General features: G+C 41.3%; 1 protein-coding gene across 1 annotated transcript in view; it reads left to right on the top strand.

Annotated features, from left to right (window-relative positions):
- Positions 1-18,210, top strand: part of Atpaf1 (ATP synthase mitochondrial F1 complex assembly factor 1) — a 29,919-nt gene extending 11,709 nt beyond the window's left edge. Inside the window, exons 7-9 of the mRNA XM_041652306.1 lie at positions 988-1,083; positions 8,706-8,813; positions 15,097-18,210. Of these exons, the coding sequence (XP_041508240.1) occupies positions 988-1,083; positions 8,706-8,813; positions 15,097-15,291 (399 nt within the window). The 3' untranslated portion in view covers positions 15,292-18,210. The remainder of the gene's footprint in view (positions 1-987; positions 1,084-8,705; positions 8,814-15,096) is intronic.
- The last annotated feature ends 7,071 nt before the right edge of the window (positions 18,211-25,281 follow it).

Here is a 25,281-nt window from a genome sequence, read left to right as displayed (position 1 = left end):
GAGGCCAGCCTGGTTTACAGAATGAGTTCCAGGACAGGCAGCAAAGCTACAGAGAAACCTTATCTTGAAAAACAAAACAACAACAAAAATGAATGAATGAATGATACTAGACCTTAATCTTTGCTGCCTCCTTCAGGTTCCTGTATTAGAATTTCTCTTTACAGTTTTGCCCATGCTATTCTGATAGTATGTGCCAAAACCAAATGATTATTTTGTTGCTGAAGTAGTGAACCACCAGAAGGCTCCAGGAAAAGGGAATGGATAGCTGATGTGACAGCCAACTTGTCAGCAATGGTTGCTAGGGTTTTTTCCAAACATTGCTTGCAGAAATAAAAAATACCTAAGTAAACTGGATATATATATATATATATATATATATATATATATATATAATTTTTGCGTGTTGGACAGCAATATCGCTTAATGTCAGCTCTCCTCAAATTTCATCTCTAATGCTTTTCTTCTTAGATAGGTTTGAGAAAGGTAGAATGAGAAATGTGTATGTTTGTTATGCTATCACATAATTAATTTCATAATTTAAAAAATGTTCTTAAAGCCAAGCATTATGGGATGGGAATATAAGTCAGTTGGCAGGTTTCTTCACCTAGCATGCACAGAACCCCAGCTTCAATCCCCAGCACCCTATAGACTGGGTGTGATAGCACATGCTTAATCTAAGTACTTGAGAGATAGAGGCAGGAGAATTAGGAATCAGGTCTTGCTTGGCTGTATGGAACTTTGAGGCCAGCCTGGGATATTTGAAACATTGGCTTTTACAAAAAAAAAAAAAAAAGGAGGCAGAGAAAAGAAGGAATGAAGGAGGAGGAGAAGGGAGGAAGGAAGGAAGGAAGGGAGGGAGGGAGGGAAAAAAGGAAGGTAGGAAAAATTAAAAAGCCAGACATTGAAGAAATAGAGTGGTACAAGTGATTAGACATTGAAAATAACTTCATTTGTCCATCTGTCTGCTTGTTTTTCTGTTTCCCACAGTTCCTTTGTGCACTACCAAGAAGAGATGGTTATGAGTTCTTTGTAGGACAGTGGACGGGTACTGAACTCCACTTCACTGCTCTTATAAATATTCAGGTAGGTCACGTATGCCCTACACAACACAGGAGGCACTAGAAGCCTTCCCAGGGCTGGAGTACAGTATCTTCTGACTTCAGCAGTACTTGCTGTGCACTGATGAGCTGTCATATGTTGACAAGTTAGGCTAGTTTTCTAGGCCTCACTTAATACCAGAAATTTGAAGTCCGTATACTTTTCTCCCACTTCACTGTTATCTTTTGTCTTCTCCCTAGAACTCTGTGGCATCTCTTGCATGTGCATACTGAATAAGCATGGATGAGTTAAAATGTTATCTTCTTAACCCAGATGTAAACCCTTTGAGGAAGGCTCCATGTCTTACCTGTGTTTTATTAACCGCACTGTTAGGTGAATAGCTTTCATTTCATAAATATGAGTTTATTTGCTTTCTTTTCTTTGTTTTATTCCCAAATTGTTTATTACAGTAAAAAAAAAATAAGCTCAAAATATACTTAAAGCTCTTTCAAAAAGAAGTCAGTATTTTTGTTCACAGTAACTAGGATTGACATTCTATGTTTAGAGTTCACAGCTGGTAAAAAAAAATCATATATTGTTTTGACTTTAGTGTTGAGGCAGATGGCACAGAATAGAATAAGGAGAAATTTTTACATTTTTGTCTGATAAATTATTGAGTATATACTGTGTTAACATTTGATAGATATTATACAATGTGTTGGAAGAGGCTGCTTGTTCATTTCCCGGCTGCTCACAGCTCAGACCCGAAATAATTACACTGAAACTGTATTAATTAAATCACTGCTTGGCCCATTAGCTCTAGCTTCTCATTGACTAACTCTTACATATCAATTTAACCCATTTCTGTTCATCTGTGTATTGCCATGAGGCTGGGGCTTACCAGGTAAAGTTCCAGCATCTGTGTCCAATACGGTACATAGCTTCTCTCTGACTCTGATTCTTTTCTCCCCGCATTCAGTTTAGTTTTCCCTGCCTACCTTAGTTCTGCTCTATCAACAGTTTCTTTTTTCACTGATGGTATTCACAGCATACAGAGGAGAATCCCATATCACCTCCCCTTTTCTGTTTAAATGAAAAAGGAAGGTTTTAACTTTAACATAGTAAAATGACATATAACAACAGGTATTATAGTTACAGGGCTGGAGAGATGGCTCAGTGGTTAAGAGCTTGCCTGCTCCTCCAAACGTCCTGAGTTCAACTCCCAGCAACCACATGGTGGCTCACAACCATCTGCAATGAGGTCTGGTGCCCTCTTCTGGCCTGCAGGCACGCACGTACAAAGAATATTGTATACATAATAAATAAATAAATAAATAAAATTACAATATTTATTTCTACTCATCTTTTATCATAACTAAGAAAAATTATAATTATCAATTCTTCAACTTCATCAAAGACCACAGAAGGATATAATATTACCTAAGTTAACAGGACATTCATTGTAAGCAACTTCCAAAACTCTAGAAATGACAGAGACATCTCGCTGCCTGGACAGTCACCCAAAGTTCTTCTGTACCATTGGGGCATCCATCTTCAGTTTACAGGCCCATAGTATCCAGCAGACTTTTCCACAGAGCAGGAAATTTCAAAGACATTTCTGCCTATATTGGTAGTTTGTCAGTCACGTTTTTCTGTGTCCTGTAGAATATGTAGCAGACTCTTTCATGAAGCAGGAACCCTGAAGGATGGTATCACCTTTAGGCAAGTTCAACAGTCATTTCTCTGCAGGTCCTGCATGTCCAGTTCATAAAGCAGTCCAGGCAAGAGCAGTTTCTTGCCCAAATGGCTAACCAACTCTATAAGAAGCCTCTTCGATGCCTATCTTCCTCTTGATGTAGATTGGTGTTGCCAGGAGCAGATGTGTCTTATTGTCATGAAAAGTCCTAAATTCTTAAACATTTTAAGTGCCATATTCTCTAGTCTTTGAAAGGTTTGAAGAATGCTTATCTATCTGCAATACATCTCTGTACATATAGAAAATCTAACTAGCATGACTACAAGCTTGACTATTAACCTATATTTCTTAATTATACATTACATTTTTTAATGAGCTGTACAAACATAATACCTTAATCTAGAGCAGAAATATGTATATATACATATATATAATATATATACACTGTAGTAATAGGAGCGGCGGGGCTGTGTCCCCAGCACCCCGGCCGCCTGCTAGCTTATGCCCGAAATAACAACACACAAACTGTATTCATTTAAACACTGCTTGGCCCATTTCTATCTAGCCTCTTCTAGGCTAATTCTCACATATTAATTTAGCCCATTTCTAATCATCTGTGTAGCACCGCTAGGTGCGCTTACCGGGAAGATTCTAGCCTACGTCCATCCTGGGTCGGAGCTTCATCGCGTGTGCCTCAGAGAGCAGAGCTATCACGTCTACCCGGGAGAGGGGAGCATGGCGTCTCTGCTCCAGAAAGCAGAGCTGTTGAGTCTGAGCTCACTTCCTCTTCCTCCCAGCATTCTGTTCTGTTTACTCCTCCCACCTATGTTTTAACCTATCAGGGCCAAGCAGTTTTCTTTATTGCTTAACCAATGAAATCAACAGATTGATATATGACACTCCCACATCACGTCCCCTTTTTCTGTTTAAACAAAAAAAAGGAAGGCTTTAACTTTAACATAGCAAAATTACATATAACAAAACAGTTATCAAGAAAAAATTACAATAATCTTTATCATAACTAAGGAAAACTGTAACTATAACTAACTATTCTTAACTCCATCAAAGACTCCAGAAAAGATACAATATTACCTAAGCAAACAAGAAAAAAGCAACTTTCAAACTCTAGAAATGACAGAGACATCTCACTGCCTGGACAGTCATCCAAAGTTTCTCTGTACCGTTGGGGCATCCATCTTCGGCCTACAGGCCCATAGTATCCAGAGACATTTCCATGAAGCAGGACATTTCAAAGGCAGTCACTATCTGCTTGTCCTGAAGAATGTCTTGCAGACTCTTTCATGAATCAGGAACCCCGAAAGATCACCTCACCTTTAAGCAAGTTCAGTAGTCCTCTCTCTGTGGGTTCTCTGTGTCCAGTTTATGCAATAGTCCAGGCAAGAACAGTTTCTTGCCCAAATGGCTATCAAACTCCATAAGGATCCTCTTCGATGCCCATCTTCTTCTTGAAGTAGATTGGTGCTGCCAGGAGCAGAGTGTCTCATTGTCATGAAAAGTCCTAAGTTATTAAAACATTTAATAGCATATTCCGTAGTCTTTGAAAGATATGAAGAATGTTGATCTAACTGAAATATATATCTATATATCTAGAAAATCTAACATGACTACAAACTTGACTATTATTAATGATTATCCATTAACAATCTATATACATTACATTTTTAAATGAACTACACAATCATAATACCTTAATAAAAATCAGAAATACATATACATATAACAAAATTGACCGTAAATCTCTATCAATAAAGCAAAATCTATACTAATGCAAATTATTCATACCTATATCATATCCCCCTTTAAATGTTAAAGAACGTTTATAAACCATATTTGGGAACATGGGCGCAGTTTTTTCTCTCCAAACTGCTTCCTGCTGAATGGGGGCATCGTTAATTAGGTCTTTCATGGTATAACCTGTGTGCTAGTTTCATCTCAGTTGGCAGTTGAGCGAAGCAATTTTCTGAAGATGTTTACAGCAACCCTTCAGGAGGGCGTGGTCCATCATACCATATTCGGATAGAAGAAATCCACAGACTCTCACCCTCTGTGAAAACAAAATAAGAAACTCCTTTCCAAAGCATCATGTCCTTAGATCCAAATTTCAAAGTCAAGGCATTTTCAAAATATCTATTTTGGATTAGTTCAGCAGCATTTATAAACAAATACCTTTTAGCAGCTATTGCTCTTTTCTCATCATTCAAACAATTCAAACAGCATAATAGCATACAGTATCAAGATTCTCTGTGTATTTTTCATCTTTGTGCAGCTTTGTTTTAACCTCTATTTTGTTTATTTTTACTTTTAACTTTTTGCTTTTTGAGACAGGTTCTCTGTATCTTTGACCTGGAATAACTCTGTAGACCAGGCTGTCCTTGAACTCTCAGATATCCGCCTGTCTCTGCTCCAAGGCATTCGGGATTAAAGGCGTGTGCTACCACACCTTGAAGTCACAGAGGTCAATCTCCCTCTGCCTCCCAAGTGTTGGGATTAAAGGTGTGTACTACCACACCCAACTACTTTCTTTCTTCCTCTTTTTTTTTTTTGTTTTTTACTTTAAGAACTTTAACTTTTAGTCTGAATATATTTTTAACACACTTTAAACCATTTAGAAATTTTCTTTGTCTTTGAATCTCTCTTTACTGTATATCTCTCTTTTTCTGACCACACAAGCCTTTAAATTACCAAGCAATATCAGTAGGACTAAAGCCGTGGCTATGCCAGCTAGATCCAGTCCATTCCTTAGCTTTCTGCCATTCCAACCTTGTGGCTGAGGTACCGGCCAAAGCCGCATTCAGTGCCAAAAGTCTACAGCGTTTCAAGGTCCTTGCCATCAAACAAGCTGCAACAGACAACACTCAAGTCCTCTCTGTAGCTGGCCCTCCTGCCTCAAACAGTCAGAGTTTTCCCTGGCAGGACGGCCCAGAAAGCCGGCATTTTAAAACAACACAGGTTTTTTTCCTGTTACTGCTGAAAACAAACAAGCATTCAGTCGACTTTTATCAACACAATTTAAATGTTTCGTGGCAGGACCTCTTAAGAGCTGCAGGGTTTTACAGCTGAAGCTGAGTCAGGAAGCCTCTCTTAGATGAGAGCGCTTGCTTGCTTCTAGCAAGCAGAACAGACCCGAGAAATCACTGCTACCAAGAAAACATGCTTTACTCTTTCCCAAGCTTTTTCAGGCTTTCAGTGGATTCAGTTGTCCACACATCTGGGCACCATTCTGTTGTAATATGAGCAGCAGGGCTGCGTCCCCAGCACCCCGGCCGCCTGCTAGCTTATGCCCGAAATAACAACACACAAACTGTATTCATTTAAACACTGCTTGGCCCATTTCTATCTAGCCTCTTCTAGGCTAATTCTCACATTAATTTAGCCCATTTCTAATCATCTGTGTAGCACCGCTAGGTGCGCTTACCAGGAAGATTCTAGCCTACGTCCATTCTGGATCGGAGCTTCATCGCGTGTGCCTCAGAGAGCAGCGCTATCACGTCTACCCGGGAGAGGGGAGCATGGCGTCTCTGCTCCAGAAAGCAGAGCTGTTGAGTCTGAGCTCACTTCCTCTTCCTCCCAGCATTCTGTTCTGTTTACTCCTCTCACCTATGTTTTAACCTATCAGGGCCAAGCAGTTTTCTTTATTGCTTAACCAATGAAATCAACAGATTGATATATGACACTCCCACATCAATACACAGTATAACAAAATTGATCTTAAATTTGTATCAGTAAACCAAGATCCATACCAATGCAAATCTTTATTGCATATTAAACATATAGCAAATATTGTTTAAGTATTTATAAACAATATTTGGGAATTTGGGCGTAGTTCTCTAGACTACTTCCTGCTGAATGGGAGCACTGTTAATCAGGTCTTTCATGGTATTTCCTGTGTGCTAGTTTCATCTCAGTCAGCAGTTGGGCAAAGTAATTTTGGGGGAGTGTTCACGGAAACTTTTCAGGGTGTCTTGGTCCATCAAACCATATTAGACTAGAAGCAATCCACAGGTTCTCATCTTCTGTGGAAACAAAAGAAGAACCTCTTTTCTAAAGCAACATATCCTTAGACCCAAATTTTGAAGACAAGATACCTTTAAAGTATATATGTTGGTTACTTAGCATCTTCACAGTCAAAAAATTCATAGAAAACACAATAATATACATAATCCAGACTCTCTGCATATTCTCCATCTTTACGTGACTTATTTTTTTAAATCTATTACTTTTTCGTATTTATTTTATTATATTTACTTTACTCCTTTAATCTGTGACTGTCTGTACTCTTTCTCTTTAAAGACTTTACCCTTTTTTAAAACCATTTACTTCTTTTTATAACTGTCTATATGCTTTTCCTTTTCTCTCCCAAGCCTACGTACATCCAACATTTTACTTGTCATTTAATATCCTCAAATGAATAGGTTACTGTTGCTATTTTTATTTATAAAGAAGAGAGTGAACTTAGGGAAGTTAATAAGCTACGCTGAGTCCAGGTTGTCTGACTCCAAAGTCTATAAACTTAAATATTTACCATTGTCTTGAAAACTCTGCTAGGTCCTGTAGATCTATGAAGAAAGGAAGGAAGGGAAGAAGGAGGGAGGAGTTTATAGAGAAATATATTTAAGAGAAAGCCAAATACAGAGTAGATGTTAACTCTAAAATGGGATTGGAAAGGGATACAGAAGGATCCTCTAATTGTATCTCTGTCCTTGTTTGCTTTCTGTTGCTGTGATAAAATACCATTCTAGAAACAACTCATGGAAGAGAGGGTTTATTTAGGCTTACAGTTCCAGAGGTAGACTCCACAGTGGATGGGGAGGCATGATAGCAAGTGGTAAGAGCCAAAAGTTGAGAGATCACTCTTCATCCACAGACATAAAGTGCAGAGCAAACTGGAAATAGGTGAAGCTATAAACTCTCACGGCCTCCCTCTGCCTCCAAGATGTTCTTCCTCCAGCAAGGCTCTACCTCCTAAAGGTTCCATAACTTTCCCCAAATAGTGCCACCAACTGCAGAGCAAGCCTTGAGGAGACATTTTCATTTAAACTACCAGTCTCTAATGCTTTCTTTCTTACATGGATTGAGAAGTGTATGTCTGTCTATGATATTATCATGTGTATTTCATAATAAACTATTAGTATATTTTATAGTCTACTATTGTATATTGTATATTAGCATGTTGTGTAGTATCCTACTATCTTATAAGTAGAATTATCAGTATATTAGAAGCGTGTATGAGGGAACCAAGAGGATGAACTGTTAAGATTGCCTTAGCAATAGTTAGGTACAATAATTAAAGGATGCTTGCTGAAGCTTCAGAGATGAAGCCCTGGGAGCTGTTTTCTGTCATTCTACATGAAGGCGTTGGCTTTAAATTCAGCTTCTCTTCCTAGACTAGACTTAAAATCTGGTGACCTCACTTATCATTCTTCATGAAGTTACACAATTCCTATTTTTTTTGTCTCCTTCCTGCCACAACCAAATAATATTTTGAAGCCACACAGCAAAAATCTGGCTCCATACACAGACTCTACAGTGCTTTGCTATAGCGTAAAAGAGCTCCATTTTCAGAGCCACCACAGGGAGTAGATGAAATGCACTAGTCCATAGAAGTGGCAATTACACAGGCACATCGCTTTCTTTAGAACTTGACTTGGTAGCTGCCTGTACCATTTTGTTTTTAAATGTATGACCACAATGAAGGATTCACTGCCTTCGTAAACATTCTCTGGGAAAAAAGCCAGATCTTTTCCAATTGAAGACACAAATAACACCGTGAAAACTGTCAGTTCACCATGCCTTTGCAGGCCTGACCTTGCCCATACATACCAGTCCTCTAATTCACTAGCTACCCAGAGGGCTATTAAGAGCTAGAATTTCCTCCAGACTCTGTTGCTTTGAAACTGCAGTTTGTTGTGGTGGTACCTTATTGAGCTTTGATAAGTGTTTCTCCGTGTAGACCCGAGGGGATGCAGCAGCCAGCCAGCTGATTTTATATCACTATCCTGAACTTAAGGAAGAAAAGGGCATAGTGCTGATGACAGCTGAAATGGATTCCACATTTCTGGTAAGAATCTACATTTGTCTCTTTGGGTTTACCTCGTAGTTCTGTAGGTGTTAACTCTTGTCAATGCCTCAGGTCTAGATTAGAGAAAGATACCTTTGTGTATTTTGTTTCTCATGGTTGAAAATAATTTTGTCTTGCTTGTATACATTTAAGTTGAAGTACAGTTAGCTACAGATAAATGGATGGTTTCCTTTGTCGGTGCTAGTTTGTTTCATTTTACTTTTTAAGTGTGTGTGTGTGTGCACGCATACATTGTGGGTATGGGGCAAATGCCAAGTGCATGTATGAAAGTCAAAAAATAATTTCTGGAAGCCCGTTTACTCCTTCCACCCTCCAGGTTCCAGGGGTCAAACTCAGGTCATCAAACTTGCAGCAAGCACCTTAACCCACTGAACTACCTCACTGGCCCTAGAAATAGGTTGTTTTATTTTATTTGAGACAGGGACTCACTATATAGCCCTGGCTGTCCTGGATCTCACTAAGCAGATGAGGCTTGCCTTAGAATCAGAGACCTGCTGAGTGCTGGGTGATGTGGGAGTGACTTCTTTCTAATCTGTTGCTTTCATTGGTTAATTAATAAAGAAACTGCTTCGCCCATTTGATAGGCCAAGCCTTAGGTGGGTGGAGTAAACAGAACAGAATTCTGGGAGAAAGAAGCCAAGTCAGGAGTCACCATGATTCTCCCGCTCCAGACAGAAACAGGTTAATATCTTCCCTGGTAAGCCACCTCATGGGCTACACAGATTATTAGAAATGGGTTAGATCAATATGTAAGAGCTAGTCAATAAAAGGCTGAAACTAATGGGCCAGGCAGTGATTAAAAGAATACAGTTTCCGTGTAATTATTTCAGGTAAAGTTAGCCGGGTGGCTGGACACAGCCCCGCAGCTTATTACAGCAGCTGGGCTAGAGGCTGATGGTGAAAATAGTTTCACATCCTCATTTGATCACAAATTTTCCCTGTGTTAAATTCTTTTGAAGCTAAATTTTCATTTAAACTGATATGAGGTCATTTATAGTCATTATTCTCATGTAATATAGAATACTATATATTTTATTAAGGAAATATGAATGTGTTTGATTATGGGGCATAATGTAGTTACATATTTTCTTCACCTATGGCTTTTTTAAATCCAGTAATGCCAAAACCAAGACACATCTGGCCCTGGAGATTTCAAACAAGGTTATGGGCATATAGCTGACTTCTGAAATGTAAGATGAGTTCAAAATCTAGAGTAATAGTTGTGTCTTTTTCTTCCTTTACCTTGTTCATGGGAACATTCACCATTGGATTTCCTTTTCTCCTTTTCCATTCCCAGTTGTGTTGCTAGGGAGACTATCAACCACATACCCATAACTAATGATGCCCATTGTGTTTCCCTGTGCATCTAGGTACCAGAGACATTTGTCTGACAGAGACTGTTTAGAATGCCCTCAGAGGACTGGGCATTTCAAAGCCTCTTCCTCCATTCCAACATTCCACTTATATTTTTTCTTCATCTTTATCAGATACATAGTGAGAAAGTGATTTCAGCCAGCTACTGTCTTGTAGTAACAGTAGACTCCAAACCTGGAACATAATGGGGACTCTGCCTCCCTGACTGTTATTCCTAAACTACTCAGTTTTATTTCTCCCATTTTTCCTTCCTCCTAAACTGTTTTTGTATCATACTCAACCGGAAGTCACTGATCCAGAATCTTATTTATAAATATATATTTACCATTAATTGAGGTAAGGCTGCAGAAAAAAATAGTTTTGAGAAGACCTCACTTTTAGACTGTTAAGTCTGAGATGCCCATTAGTTATCTTTGTAGTGTAGACAGTTAGATACCTGAGCCTGGTGTTCAAAAAAGTGACCCAGGTCTAGTATGTGGGTTGTATTTAAAGCTGTGGATTGAATGAAATACCAAGAAAATAAATGAGGATGTAGAAGAGAAAATATATAAGAACTAAGTCCTTGACAGATGAAGAAACATCAGAAAATTAAAAAAAAAAAAGCAAAACAAAAAACAGTTGTGATACGGGTGAGATTAAGATGGTAGAATGCCTGGAAATAAAAATAAAGTATTCTAAAAGCAAAAGGGGGTGTTTAGTTGGTCACTCTAACTTGCTTATAGGGCAAATGAAATAAAGACTGAAAGTGCACTAGATTTTATAAACATGAAACTATTTAGTGACCTTTATAGGAACAGTTTCAGAGGAATGGTAACACTATAAATAAACATAATTAAATTTAAGAATGATGGGAAGAAAAATTAGGAAGGGTATGCATTAATGCTTTCAGGGGAAAGAATAGTGTTAGATGGAGGAAAGAAGTGGGAACAAGGATGTCTTTTATTTTAAATATCGAGTAAATATATGGAAAAATATGGTAGGGAAAAATATTGGTCATATAGGAAGAGGAGTAATATTCTGGATAGACAAGTCTGGAAATGAGGGTTTAATCTTTGCCTGGAGTATGGTAACTGAAAGAAGTTAGGTTATGAGGACATAGGTATGGAAAGTTAGATGAATGGTTAGTGGCAGCTTGTGGAAGTTCTTGCCAGATTTTATTTTATATATATATATATATAGTGTGTGTGTGTATTAGATACATTATTGTGTATATATATATATATATATATATATATAGAGAGAGAGAGAGAGAGAGAGAGAGAGAAAGGCCATCAGCTTGAAGTAAACATGTAAGAATAGAGTTAGATATTTGAGTCAAAAAGAAATAGTATGCCAGCCATGGTGATACACACCTTTAATCCCAGCACTTGGGAGGCAGAGGCAGGTGGGTCTAAATATCAAGATCCAGGACAGCCGAGAACTACATAAAGAATCCCTGTCTCAAGCCAAAAAGAAAAAGGAAGCTTTACTTACATATCACTTAAGATTGCTTTAGTTGGGGCTGGAGAGATGGCTCAGTGGTTAAGAGCATTGCCTGCTCTTCCAAAGGTCATGAGTTCAATTCCCAGTAACCACATGGTGGCTCACAACCATCTGTAATGAGGTCTGGTGCCCTCTTCTGGCCTGCAAGCATACATGCAGACAGAATATTGTATACATAAAGAAAAAAGATTGCTTTATTTCTGTAACAGAGTTGAGTAGTTTGACTTTATGGCCCCCAGAGCCATAAAGTCCCTAGACTTTGGTTTAGGGAGATGGAAAAGAGAATGTGTGTAAATACATGCATGGAGAGGATGTCGGATTTAACTGGTCAGCCATGTGGTGTAATGAGGGTCAAAGAAGCTTAGAATGAATACAAAAAGACGCTTGCTTACACTCATTGACCAGAGAATAAGGCTGGATAAAGGAGAAGTGAGAAGACAGACACACTAAGAATTGTGGAGTTCAGCTGCAGGCTGTTAGAGTTTGCAGTGAACTAGGAAGGTAAAAATAATAGACAGTGCAAATGTTTCAGACTGAGATTTAGGGAGGTTATCATTGTTGATGGCAAAGAAACAGAAATAGGACATACAGACTGTTCTATATTTTTTGGTCTTTAGCAAAACACGGTGTCTAACCATGTTTCAGTGAACTCTAGAGGTCAGAGGAAAGAAACTTTTTCTTGGTTCACTCTGGTAGGCTCAAACTGATGCAGTTTTAGCATCATTAAGATTTTGGAGGGTGGGAGTTTTCTTTTTTAGCTTTTTTTTCTGGCTTTATAACATTTGACAACATATCAGACAATATTCATTTGCCTTGTATAAACCACATTGACTGTGAGATCCCTGTGCACTTGGCTCAGCAGATAAAGGCACCCATCACCAAGCCTAATGGCCTGAGTTCAGTCCCCCAGGACCCACGTGGTAGAAGAAAAGAACTAACTCTTGGAACTTGTTCCTGACCTTCACTGGATAAACCATGGCATACCTACTAATATATACACATAATAAAATGCAATTTTCAAAGATATACCTTATTATTTTTAAGATATACCTTATTATTATGTGTATATATGTGGGTTTGAGTATGAGTATGTGCAAGTGCCCTCATTGGATATCCTTAGAGCTAGAGTTATCCACTCAGCATGGATACTAGAAATTGAACTCAAGTCCTCTGCAAAAGTAATACATGCTCTTAGCCACCAAGCCACCTCACCAGCCCCAATTTAAAAAATAGAGGTTTAACTGAATGCTTTATAGGAAGAAGTGCAGCATACAGAGACAAGAAGCACAGCCTCTGGTATTTATAAATTCATCTGCATCGTTGTTATGTGAACCCACAAGAGTCTGTTAAAGGTCTCAATAATAGCATCCCATAGCACATCATTCTATAGCTAGGCATAGCATACTTTTCTTCTTCCAGTGCTAAGAGTTGAACTTAGACCTTGCATTTGTTAAGGCAAGTGTCCTACCACTGAGTTAAGTTCACATTCACATAGCATACTTTAGGCAGTCATTTTTTTTAAAACTTTTTTTTTATTTATTTACTTAACTTTATTATGTTTGTTGGTGTGAAGGTGTCAGATCTCATGGAACTGCATTTTCAGACAGTTGTGAGCTGCCATGTGGGTGCTGGGAATCGAACCCGGGTCCTCTGGAAGAGCAGTCAGTGCTCTTAACCGCTGAGCCATCTCTCCAACCCCTAGGCAGTCATTTTTCAAGTGATTTTTTTCCACGTTTGAGTAATAATAGATAAATGTTTCTGGCCAGCTAGATCTACAGAATATGTAGAAAACAATAGTTATTTCAGTTCATTGTTTTCCTTTCATTTTATTTACTGTTATTATACGTGTATACACGTGTGTGATAGAGGTTACAACCACATCACATGTGTGTGCAGATCAGAGGACAGACTTATTGCACATGTATATACATGTATGATAGAGAGAGGTTACAACTACACCACCTGTGTGGAGATCAGAGGACAGACTTATTGCACATGTATATACATGTATGATGGAGAGAGGTTACAACTACACCACATGTGTGGAGATCAGAGGACAGACTTATTATTGCACATGTATATACATGTATGATGGAGAGAGGTTACAACTACACCACATGTGTGGAGATCAGAGGGCAGCTCTTATTATTGTACGTGTATATATGTGTATGGTGGAGAGAGGTTACAACCACATCACGTGTGTGGAGATCAGAGGACAGCTCTGTGGAGTCAGTTTCTTCCCTCCATCTTTATTTGGGCTCCAGGGATCAAGCTCAGGTCCGAGGCAAGGCCCTTTTCCAGCCCTCAACCAGTTCTTCCATGAGGTTCCAAGGATGTTGCCCATGCATTCTCCTGTATATTCACCTGTCATGTAATATGTTCCCCATTTCCTGATAGTGCACTTTCTGTACCTTGGAACTGGTTATAAATGGTTGTATAACAAAGAGTCCCACAGTTTCTATGGGACAAGAACTCAGAAATAGCTTAGCTGGGTGATCCTGCTCAGTCTAATGAGGTTGCTGTCGGGATGTTGGTAGGAATGCAGTCATCTGAAGATTGACTGAGCTTAAGGGTCCATCTTTTTCCTGAACACATTGGCTTTTCTGCAGGCCTACTTGAAAGTCTTTTTAATACGTTAACTTTCCCCAGACAAGTGATTCAAGACATATTCTTTAGTGATTCAGTTGTTAGAAGCAACTCGTTAAGTACAGCCTCACACTCAGAATGGAGGTTGGACTCGCCAAAGGAGGTATATGTACCAAAGTGATACATACACAAGTATGTGTATGACTCTGTAGCTCAAGTTCATTGGTGAAAAAATGGTGGCCATACAAGCCTTATGAACTCAAAGCCGTTGGTGTCCTTCAGTATTATTGCTGGTCCCTATACCACACCTCTCAAAATGTGGACATTTTATAACTATCACAACTGGCTTTGATACTGTGTTCCTGACTGGGGTACCATCAATAATAGATTTTATTCAAGGGTATCTAATTAGCCAGAAACTTAGTACTTACAAACTGATTCTTAGAGCTGGGTAGCTTTTTCCCCTCTTCCTCAGATGGATGTAATAGCTATTTAAGAACTAAATAAAAAGAGAAACTGTGAACATATGAACTAACTTACCTAGCAAACATCATGTCACTATGTACAGGAAAATACAAACAAGCCTCGATATCTGTATCTTTGAGGAATTTAAATTAGAGAGTACAAACCAAAAGTGACAAGTAAGAGAAAGGGATGACAGGTGTACAAAATGCCATGCTTACATGAGGAAGGAACGTCTAGCAGAGACTTGAGAAGTCAGGGAGTCAGAGAAGCTAAGAACAGTGCCTCCACCACGAACTCAGGCACAGGGCTTTGATCCTCTGCGGGAAGGTGCCTCACTCCTCTCATTGCCTTGCAGAATGTTGCTGAGGCACAGTGCATCGCCAATCAGGTTCAACTCTTCTATGCCACTGATCGGAAGGAGATCTTTGGGCTAGTAGAAACCTTTAACTTCAGACCAAATGAGTTCAAATATATGTCTGTCATCGCTGAATTGGAGCAAAGTGGACTTGGAGCAGAACTGAAATGTGCCCAGAACCAGGATAAGACTTAGAGATATCTGAATTGACCCTTCGCAGAGTTGACTCAGTCCTGGATAGCCTGAAGTCCACCCAAACCCTTGACCTCCAGAGTTCAACGCAACACGCAGTCTGTAAAGAGTTACCATGTATGCTACTACAAGAAGAGACTATGGGCATGAGCCCTAATACTTGATATTCAGAACGAAGGTATACAAATACTTTGATAATTACCTCTCACTCTAACGGTTCCTTTTATGTGTTTCTGGGCATTTAAACAAGAAATATTCAGGGATCTGCAAGACTATTGACAGGGTTTTATTCAGTGTAACAGTGAAGTTGCATTCTGGCCATTTTGACTTCATAGCTCCCAGTTCTTTGTCTTTCTAAACCTGTAGCAATAAGCTTGAGGATCTTAAGAGATGTCGGCTTTATGCATTCTTTCCATGCACCAGTGAACTGGCTGAAAACAACCCGAGAATCCTGGCCAGACTCAACACAACTTGCTATTCTCCTCAAAATAAAGACTTCTGGCTGCCCCTCCAGAGTTGTCTTCCGTGTAACTCAGCGATTGCAGGTACAAGTGCCTGCAATAATAAACAAATACAATGCCTGCACACTGTTAAACCGTTGCTTTTGGCCCTGCTCCCTGAACTCTGCCTGTGAGAAGCTAATGAATCAGTTCAGTGTAAATAAAACCTTTTTAGAAGATCATTCCAGATTTGCATGATTTGAAAAGTTATATGAAAATGTGGTAGAGCACATGTTCCCAGACTTGAGTGTGGAGAATGTAGCAGAAAGTCTGGTTTTCAGTCTTTGCTCACAGAACAGTGGAAACTCAGCTGTGTGCTGTTGGTGGCATCAGCTGTGGGCTAATTTTATCAGAACTCTTCTTGGGGCTCAGTGATTTCTTGAAATGCCACAAATAAGCAAGTTATTCTTCACCAGAAGTACATGTCTCTCTCTAGCTCCAGGTTCACTTGTGAAAAAGAATGGTGGATCCAGACCAGCCTTATGAACTCAGCCTCAGGTGTCGCCCAGTGTAGCCGGTCCCTGTACCACACCTCATCTTATCTAATGTGCTCCACTTTAATCAACCTCAGTCTGATGTTGTTAGATGCCACCAGACATGGTGAATAGAAAGTTAAGTAGTAGTTTCAGCTTATGTCTATATATTATTCATTACAGGTTTTTTTAGGGTGGGCTTCTCAAAGCTTTTTAAGTGGGTGTGGTGGTCTGAATAAGAACGGCTCCCATAGGCTCATAGATTTGAATGCTTGGTCACCAAGGAAGGAGTAGAACCGTTTGAAAGGGTTAGGAAGATTAAGAGGTGTAGCTTTGGAGGAGGGGAGAGGGGCTTTGAGGTTAAAAGCCTGTGCCAGGCCCAGAGTGTGTCTCTCTCCCTCTTCCTCTCTCCCTCCCTCCCAGCATGCAGGTCAGGATGTAGCTCTCAGCTACTCCTCCAGTATCATTCCTGCCTGCTACCATGCTCTCTGCTGTGATGATGATGGACTGAGCCTCTGAAACTGTAAGCAAGCCCCAATTAAATGCTTTCTGTTATGAAATATGCCGTGTCATGGTGTCTCTTCACAGCAGTGAAATGTGACTAAGACAGCAGGGTTGGCCAGCCCATTATTTTCTGGATGGAGAAACAGATAGTGTTTCTTTAACCTGGAGAAGCTATGCTGTGCTTTCAGTTTCTCTGAAGGTTGAGTGTTTTCTGATGCAGCTTCTAGACCTGCCATGGTCACAATAGTCCACATTTTAAGAACTTGAATGCTATCAACTCTGCAGTTTTCCTTAAATGCCTTCCACGCTTCTGGGTGATATAAGTCTGGAGACTCGGCCTTGGGTGGGGCTGCTTTTGTGGGTATCCAGCTATGTTTGTTTTTCTCTAGAAAGGCCCAGTTCTTAGTCACAGAACATTTTCATGACACCACTACTAGCAGGTAAAAAAAAAATGATGATGATGAAAAAAGTAAAGAACTAGCTGTTCATGTCATATCTCCTCCCAGCTTTACCCTCAATCCCATCTTGCCAAAGAAGGATGCCATCTGACTGTTGTTAATATTTATTTTACCAAAGAGATCTAACAGATAAATGAAAACCGTAGTAGTTAGTCTGTAAATGCATTCCCTGATTCCAGCATACTGTTTCTAAGGTGGGCTTTGGAGCTCATTGAATTGGGTTCACATAGCAGCGTTACTTTTCTTAGCTTGTTAATGATAAATTACTTAAACTCTAATTCTTACCTTTCTTCTGAACACGGGGACAATATCTACCTCATTGGATTATTTTGAGACTTCGATAAGCTTCTATATAGACTACAATAGAATTCAGTACATGCTGGATCCCTTCTTCTTTAGTTCTTCATTAAAGACCAACACAGGGGCTCGGAATAGCTCAATGGTGGAACTATGTTTCTAGCATGTATCAGGCCCTGCATTTGGTTCCCAGCACCAGACAGGAAGAAAGTTAAGTCAGCATTTCAAATGCAGAGATCACAACAAATTCTATCTCACTGGTTCCCAACTTGAGATGCAGTGGAATCACTTAAGAGCACTTAAAGATGCAATTCGTGGGTGCTGGCCGGCTGACTGAAGTATGCAGAAAGCCCTGACAACCTACATTTTAGTATGTATGTACTAGGTAATTCTGATGTGGGTAATTCGTGAGCTTTTGTGAGCCATCACCTTGTCTCTTATGAAAATGTCCACTAGGCGGTCTTTTCTCACCTACAGACATTCACAAAGGATTTAGATTCCTCTGCTCGCTGTCTTTCTAGTAGTACTCTAGTTACATTGCATTATATTTATTTTTGTGTGTTTACCCCACTAGACTGTGAGCTCCTTGAGGGCCAGGATTTATCTTTATTCTCAGTGCCAAGGACATGACGTGAACCACAAAAGAAACTCAACTGTTGAACAAATAAATGATACAGATTTTAGCCATAAACTCTTATTGATGTATGTGTTTCTCTATTTGAATCATGTAATGTTGTGGTACCCCACAGGTTCCTGTATTTGAACACTTGGTCCATGGCTGGTGACACTACTTTGGGAGGTGTGGGACCCAGCTGGCAAAGGTAGGTCAGCAAGCAAGGCCTTAAACATTATGCCAGCTTCTAGTTCAAGATTACTCTGTTTCCTGATCCATGGCCTCAGTGTGAACAAGCCTCAGCTACCACCATCCAGCTGTTGGGAACTCTGCCAGGCCTTCCCAGCCCTGATGGGCTGACTACACCTGCTGAAAGCACAAACCCAAGTAAATCTTTATTTTAAGCTGTCTGTCAGGTGTGCCGTCACAGAGACACAAAGTAACTAGTGATACACTTGAACTTAAGACTATCTATCTATCTATCTGTCTGTCTGTCTATCTATCTATCTATCATTTCTATCCCTCTTTCACTCTCACACTCATTCTCGCTCTCTCCCACCTGCCCTCCCCGGGTCTTCTTTTATTATTATTTAAAAATTTTATGCCAGGGAGTAGTGGCACGTGCCTTAATTCTAGGACTCAGGAGGCAGAGACAGCCAGATCTCTTGAGTTCACGGGCCCGCCTGGTCTACAGAGTGAGCTGTAGGAAACCAGGGTGGTAACACAAAGAAAAACCTCGTCTCAAAAAACAAAAGTATATGTATGGGTATTTTGCTGGTGTATATGTTCGCATACCATGCATGTCTGGTGCCCGTGAAGGCCAGAAAAGGATGTCGGATCCCCTGGAAGTGGAGTTCTAGGTGGTTATAAACCACCGTGTGGATGCTAGGAATCAAATCCAGGTCCTTTAGAAGAGAGGCCAGAACCCTTAAGAACTGAGCCATCTTTCCAGCCTCCATCTCGCAATGCCTCTCAGACGTTTAAGACAAGATCGATCTCATATAGCCCATTATATCAGCTATTATATCATTATATGGCTAAAGCTAGTCCTGATCTACCAGCCTCCACCTCCTAAGCGCTGGGATTATAGGCATGCACCAGTATCCCTGGCTTCTCTCTCTTTTTAGTGCTAGGAATTAAACCTTCACACATGCTAAGCAGTGAGTTATAGCCCCAGCTGTAGCAAATGAGCAGCTGCCCACAGAGCACCTACTGCTGGGTTCGGTGCTGCACATAGGAGGCTGAGGAGGATATGACCCCTGCTCTCGGGCTGTGTATCCGCCACCTGTATCTTGCCTCTGATTCTGAGCCTTATCTAGAACCTGCTTTGCTTTGTTCTCAGAATAGTCATACTTCTCTTCCAACTCATTTAGAAGGTAGAGCTATTCTACACAAGAGTGACCTTTTGTTCAGTCTTGGAGAAGAGGCACAGATGCCAACTCCCCCAGGCACTTGATAAAGCAGTTACACTTACCAAGCACCTGTTTAATACTGAGCACTTAAAGTGAGAATACAGCAGTGGACAGGACAAACAGCACCTCTGCTCTCAGTAGCTTATATTCCCATAACAAAGACGAGTAAACTAGCAAAATTATCTCAACTCTGATGTTGGTTGTTTACTTTTTGGCTCTTTACTTTTTTTTGTGGGGCCCTCCACCCAGCTCCCAAAACACACACACAGTCTTATTCTTACTGATGAATACCTGGCCTTAGGTTGGCTTGTTTTTAACCAGCTTTTCTTAACTTAAATCATCCTGTCTACATTTTGCCTGTGGGCTTTTACCTTTCTCTATTTCTTTTCTTCTTCCGTTTCTGTCTGTGTAGCTGGGTGGCTGACCCTTTCTTTCTTTGTTTTTTGATCCTTTCTTCCCAGATTTTCCCTATTTATTCTCTCTGCCTGCCAGCCCTACCTATCCTTTCTTCTGCCTTGCTATTGACCTTTCAGCTCTTTATTTGACAAATCAGGTATTTTAGACAGGCAGAGTAACACAGTTTCACAGAGTTAAACAAATGCAACATAAAAGAATGCAACACATCTTTGCATCATTAAACAAATATTCCACATCATAAACAAATGTAACACATCTTAAAATAATATTCTACAACACGACTCAAATACCAGCAACTATAAAACAAAGTGTAATGTAACTGTTGAGTGAAGGCAATGACTTACTAGCCAGGAGAGCCATCTTTGCAGAGGTCACTGTGGGGTATGTAAGTGGGAGAGAGAGTACCAGGTAAAGTGAAGCAGGGAGAGAGATCCACTGCCCACTCTCCTTGTACTCTCCTGCCCTCCCCCACCCCCAGCTCAGAAGAGAGCAACCTCCAATCACCTCACACCCCAGCCACAGCTGTAAGCTCAGGTCTCCAGAAGGCAGGGGTAGTAGTAGGGCCAGTCCAAAGAAACTTGTCTGCCAACTCTCCTGGGGATGAAAGAACAATGTGAGCGTTTTGAAGGACACCCTGATCTAACCACAGAGAACCCTTCTGGTGCACTGCTTTATGCTCATGGAGCATTTGGTCCTCTCCATTCTGCTCGTATAACAGGATGGGGGCATTTTTATTCCTGTCTGCTAACAGAGAGACTTCAGGCAAAGGGGAGAGGTGACTTAAGGCACCTGCCTGCATCAGGAGCCATGCCAAGAAAAGAAGTGATTGTCCATGTTCTAGACATACGGCTTCCCTTTGTCACATCCATTCACACAGGGTCACTTCAGGCTGTTTGGGCCTGAAGAACTGAGATAAAGAGGCCCACCTATCCTTGAGTCAAAAAGAAAAAGAAAGAAAAAAAGAAAGAACCATGATATCTATCAGAAAGAAGGTTTCCAAGCAAACAAGCCTGCTAGGATTCAATGAACATTAAGGACAAAGTTCCTTTCTTTGGATCATCTCACAGGGACTTTGCGATCTGGTGCCTTCTGACTCTCATCTCTTGCTGGGCTCCTTAGCTACAGCCATTTTATTGACAGTGCTCCAACTTCCTACCTCTGTTCCGGTGTTTTTGACTATGTTTGTCTGATTGAAATGCCTATACCCATTTCATGAAGTTATTTCCTATCTTTCAAACTTCCATTAATGCATCTCAGCCGCCTTTTCCCAAGTCCTGCTGTCCCCACATTACCCCTGCATGGGTTATATGCTCTACTTCCTCAACATTCCATGCTCAGCCTTTACAACGATGACGCCCTTTAGCGACAGAATTCTATTCCTGTGTTCCAGCATGAAATCTTACCGAAAGATAGGAGGTCCTGAGGAGTCTGAATAAATTCCCCAGTGGCCACTAAACTCAAACCCACAGGAGTCTATAAGCATCCCCGAGGTCCAGCCCTGACAAACATGGTGTTTGTGTCCAGTTTCAGTCAATGGCTATTTTGCTTACTCTAGAAGCTACATGTAGAAAACAAAGGCAAGGTGCTGACATGAGAAGCAGCCAAGTCAGCTGGGCAGTGGTGGTGCATGCCTTTAATCCCAGCACTTGGGAAACAGAGGCAGGCAGATCTAGCCTGGTCTACAAGAACTAGTTCCAGGATAGGCTCCAAAGCTACAGAGAAACCCTGTCTCGGAAAACATACAAACAAAAAGCATGTTGAGAATTTTGGGAGTCTTGACTGGACTCCAAAACCGGAGGCTAGGAAGAAAGAAAAGAAAGCAGGTTAAACTCAGGCCAGATCACGCAGATTGGGGTAATGATTTAGCACTCACTAGTCACAGCCTGCTGAACCCAGTGCCCACACATAGGCAAAGACAGCAAGAGGGTAGGAAGTAAGATGCAGGAAGGCCTACAGCCAGCAAGCTAACATCTGGATCAGGAGCTAGTCAACACCTGGAACTTGGGGCCAAAGTATATAAGCTTGTATCATTATTTATACATGGCTTATCTGAGAATTATTTTTGTTTGCAAAAAAAATATTTATTTTATGTGTAGGTATGTGCACCCCGCCCCTCAAAAGTTATAGCTTTTAGAGTAACCTGTTTGTGTGTCAAGTTGATGGTTGCTTTTTTGTTTTGTTTTGTTTTCTGAGACAGGGTCTCTCACCACATACCCCAGGCTGGCCTTGTACTCACAGAGATCCTCCTGCCTTTGCCTTAGTGCTGGGATTAAAGGCGTGTGCCACCACACCTAGCTTTTTGATGGTTGCTTTTAATGTCACCTTGCTACAAATTAGAATCAGCTGAGAAGCTTCACCAGAAGAATTGTCCTGACTGCCTCCATTAATAGGGGAAGACCCCATCAGCTGTGTAAGCTGCCTTCCGATAGCAGGCCAGATTTTGAAAGGGGGACATGGGCAGAAGGAAGAGGCTCTTGCGTGCTTGGCCTGCCCTCTCACTGTCAAATTGATTAGCTCTTTTGCTGCTGCTGCTACTTCCTTTCCTGAAATCTTCAAGAATCACCATTCCCAGGCTCATCATTAACTAAGATCCACTGGCTTTCCAGGACCCTCCAGGTTCTCTGTGCTAGACTGTGGCTGCTGAGGCACCCAGCCCCATGAGACTGAGCAATGCTGGGTTGTTGAAAAGCCACTATGGGACCCAACCGCTAGGTCCAAGCAACAGCCAGGTTCTCAGCCTCTATGATGGGGCACTATTAGGAGTTATTTGGGCAGCACAAACTGGATTTGATGGGTTAAGAAAGAGAGGACACAATGCGGAGTGAGTAGGAAAGGAGAGGTGGATCTGGGAGGAGTTGAGGGAGGGCTTGAATATGATCAAAATATGCAGTACACATTTTTCAAAGAACTGATGAAAAGGAAATAAAAGATTTGCCAGTCGTTGTCCTTGAGGAACATTTTCCAGAGAGTGAAACACTATTGCCAGGATGTCTTAAGTGAGGACCTCAGTGTAGAGGCCTTTACAAACCCATGGGGCCCAGATATTTTCCTTGTTTGACTTTGAGAGCTGAGACTCCCCCTGGCTCGTGATCCCTGGAGCCAAACACTGGATTAGCTCTAGCTCCTGCTGATTTGGCCCTGACCCCCGTGGCTGTGTGAATTCAGTGCTGCCTGTACAGGCTGCAGCTCTCCATCTGTCCAGCATGCATTTGTTCTGGCCCATGATGAGCAAGCAGAGGGGGATGAGTTATGTGGAGCCAGGCAGGCAGCTATGGAAGAAGTCAGGGGATTGATGGGAACTCAGCTTCAGAGCTCATTGGGAAAACTCACACCCCATTGGAGCTGGGATGGATTGCCTGAAATCTCTCATTTTCGGTTTGACTCAGAGCAGTCGCCTGCTGTGTTCTCTGGAAGCTCCTGCGGAGAGAAAATTGCTCACAAGGTCAGAAAAGATCTAAATTTCTTTGTGGGTCACTTCAGGCCTTCTTTCCAGAAGTAAACAGTCTGTGTCTAGAAAGCGAGTGGCCCTCGGGTGGCCTTCTATAGCCTACTTCATTTTTCTTCTTTCTCTGTATGGCCTTCTCCCTACCTCTCTCTTCTTTTTACTCTCAGCTAAATGGCTTTCTCCTCCGTTTGTGCATTGTGTGGAATATGGTTGGTCCCAGAAGATTTTATGCTGTCAAAAGAATAGGGAATCTCCGTGGGGTCAAGGTTCCTGAGGATGGCTAAGATAATTCATTCTGTTCATTGCTTTAACAAGCACCTAGGCACACATGCCTGTGCTATCTCCTTTCCCAGGAAAACATTTCTGGAGTGCCTCGCCCCCATTCCAGCCTCCTGGTGTGTCACATGAGATGGCTCTCTAAGCAATGCTTTTGCTAAGTGCTTGGGCGGGAAGGAGCCCAAGTGCAGGCCCTGGGACTGGGCCTAAGCTTGAGTCCCAGCCATGCCATTTGGGGCTGCACTTCTTGGCCAAGTCATTTCCTCTTCTGAAGTCAGTACTCTCTTCTCTAGGCTGTAGACAGATTCAGAAGTAACTGGAGTCTTGAAAGCGCTCCCTAAGACAGAACGTTCCTTACAACTCTTCATGTTGCTACAGGGTCCCGTGAGAAGTAAAATAAATAAGACTCCATTTTAGGGGTTTACAGAACAAAAGGGAAGACAACGGAAGCATGTCTGCAAGGCAGCAAGAACTCTGCAGCAACGGCTCCAACAGAAGAGGCTCTTTCTGGGTAGTTGAAACTATTCAGGAAAACTCTTGGAAGAGAACATACACACTTGGACTGTAGTGGTACTTCAATTGTATTTTAATAAATGAAGACTGCCTGAAGATCTGAGAGTAAAATAGCCCCATTGGTCAGCCTTATAGACAGTTCATGGTAACACACACCTTTAATCCCAGTAGCCACAATGTCACACACCTTTAATCCCAGTAGCCACAATGTCACACACCTTTAATCCCAGTAGCCACAATGTCACACACCTTTAATCACAGGAGCCACAATTACATGCACCTTTAATCCCAGTAGCCACACTAATTGCCATAGAAATCTGGCAGTGCTTGACTTTAATCCCAGCCCTAGAGCGGAATATAAAACGGGGCAAGACAGCTCTCAGAGACAGTCTCATTCTAAGATTCTGAGAGGCGGGGTCGCCATTTCAGACTAAGGTCAAGGTAAGAGCCAATGACTGTCTGTTTTGCTTTTCGGATCTTCAGATTGAACCCCAATTTCTGACCCTGAGTTTTTATTAATCGTGCTTCATTGGACCACCCCCAGACTGTTTCTCAGTAGAGTCTCACATGCCGCCCCATGACAAGCCAGATAACAACTGCAGGAAGTCACAGGCTATACTTGGCATGAAACCCAGACTTCATGGGGTACAGTTGGGTCTCCACCAAGAAGTGAACCCTCCCCCTGTCTGAATTGCTGCCAGTCAGCTGCAACTAGCACAGTCTTTCCATCTCCTAGAAGGGACAGCAGGAGGGGGCACAGAGGGAACTGCAGAACAGAGTTTGGGATCTTATCCAAGTGTCCAGGCCCTGCTGGCTGAACCGTATCTTTCCCACTCCTCCCTCCCTCCCTCTGACTTGAAGACATCTTTAAAGCTCTAAAGACAAACTCCCCAGGTTGCAGAAAGGAAGAAATGAGAAAATGTATCTCAGTCTATAGAAGTTTTACTGAAGGAATTTTTTATGATTCAGCATTGGAACAGTCCATATTTCCCTGTGCCTCAGTTTTCTCAAGTACTTCAAGGATATGGGACTAAGTGATATCCAGAGATCCTCTGTGAGAGCCACCCACTTCCCAGACAGCATTC

The sequence above is a fragment of the Microtus oregoni genome, unplaced genomic scaffold (genome assembly GCF_018167655.1).
Source record: "Microtus oregoni isolate MIOR12 unplaced genomic scaffold, Mior012 000005F_ref0000423, whole genome shotgun sequence".
Taxonomy (NCBI): domain Eukaryota; kingdom Metazoa; phylum Chordata; class Mammalia; order Rodentia; family Cricetidae; genus Microtus; species Microtus oregoni.
Note: the sequence above shows the minus strand (reverse complement) of the source record. Positions and strands in the feature narration are given on the sequence as shown.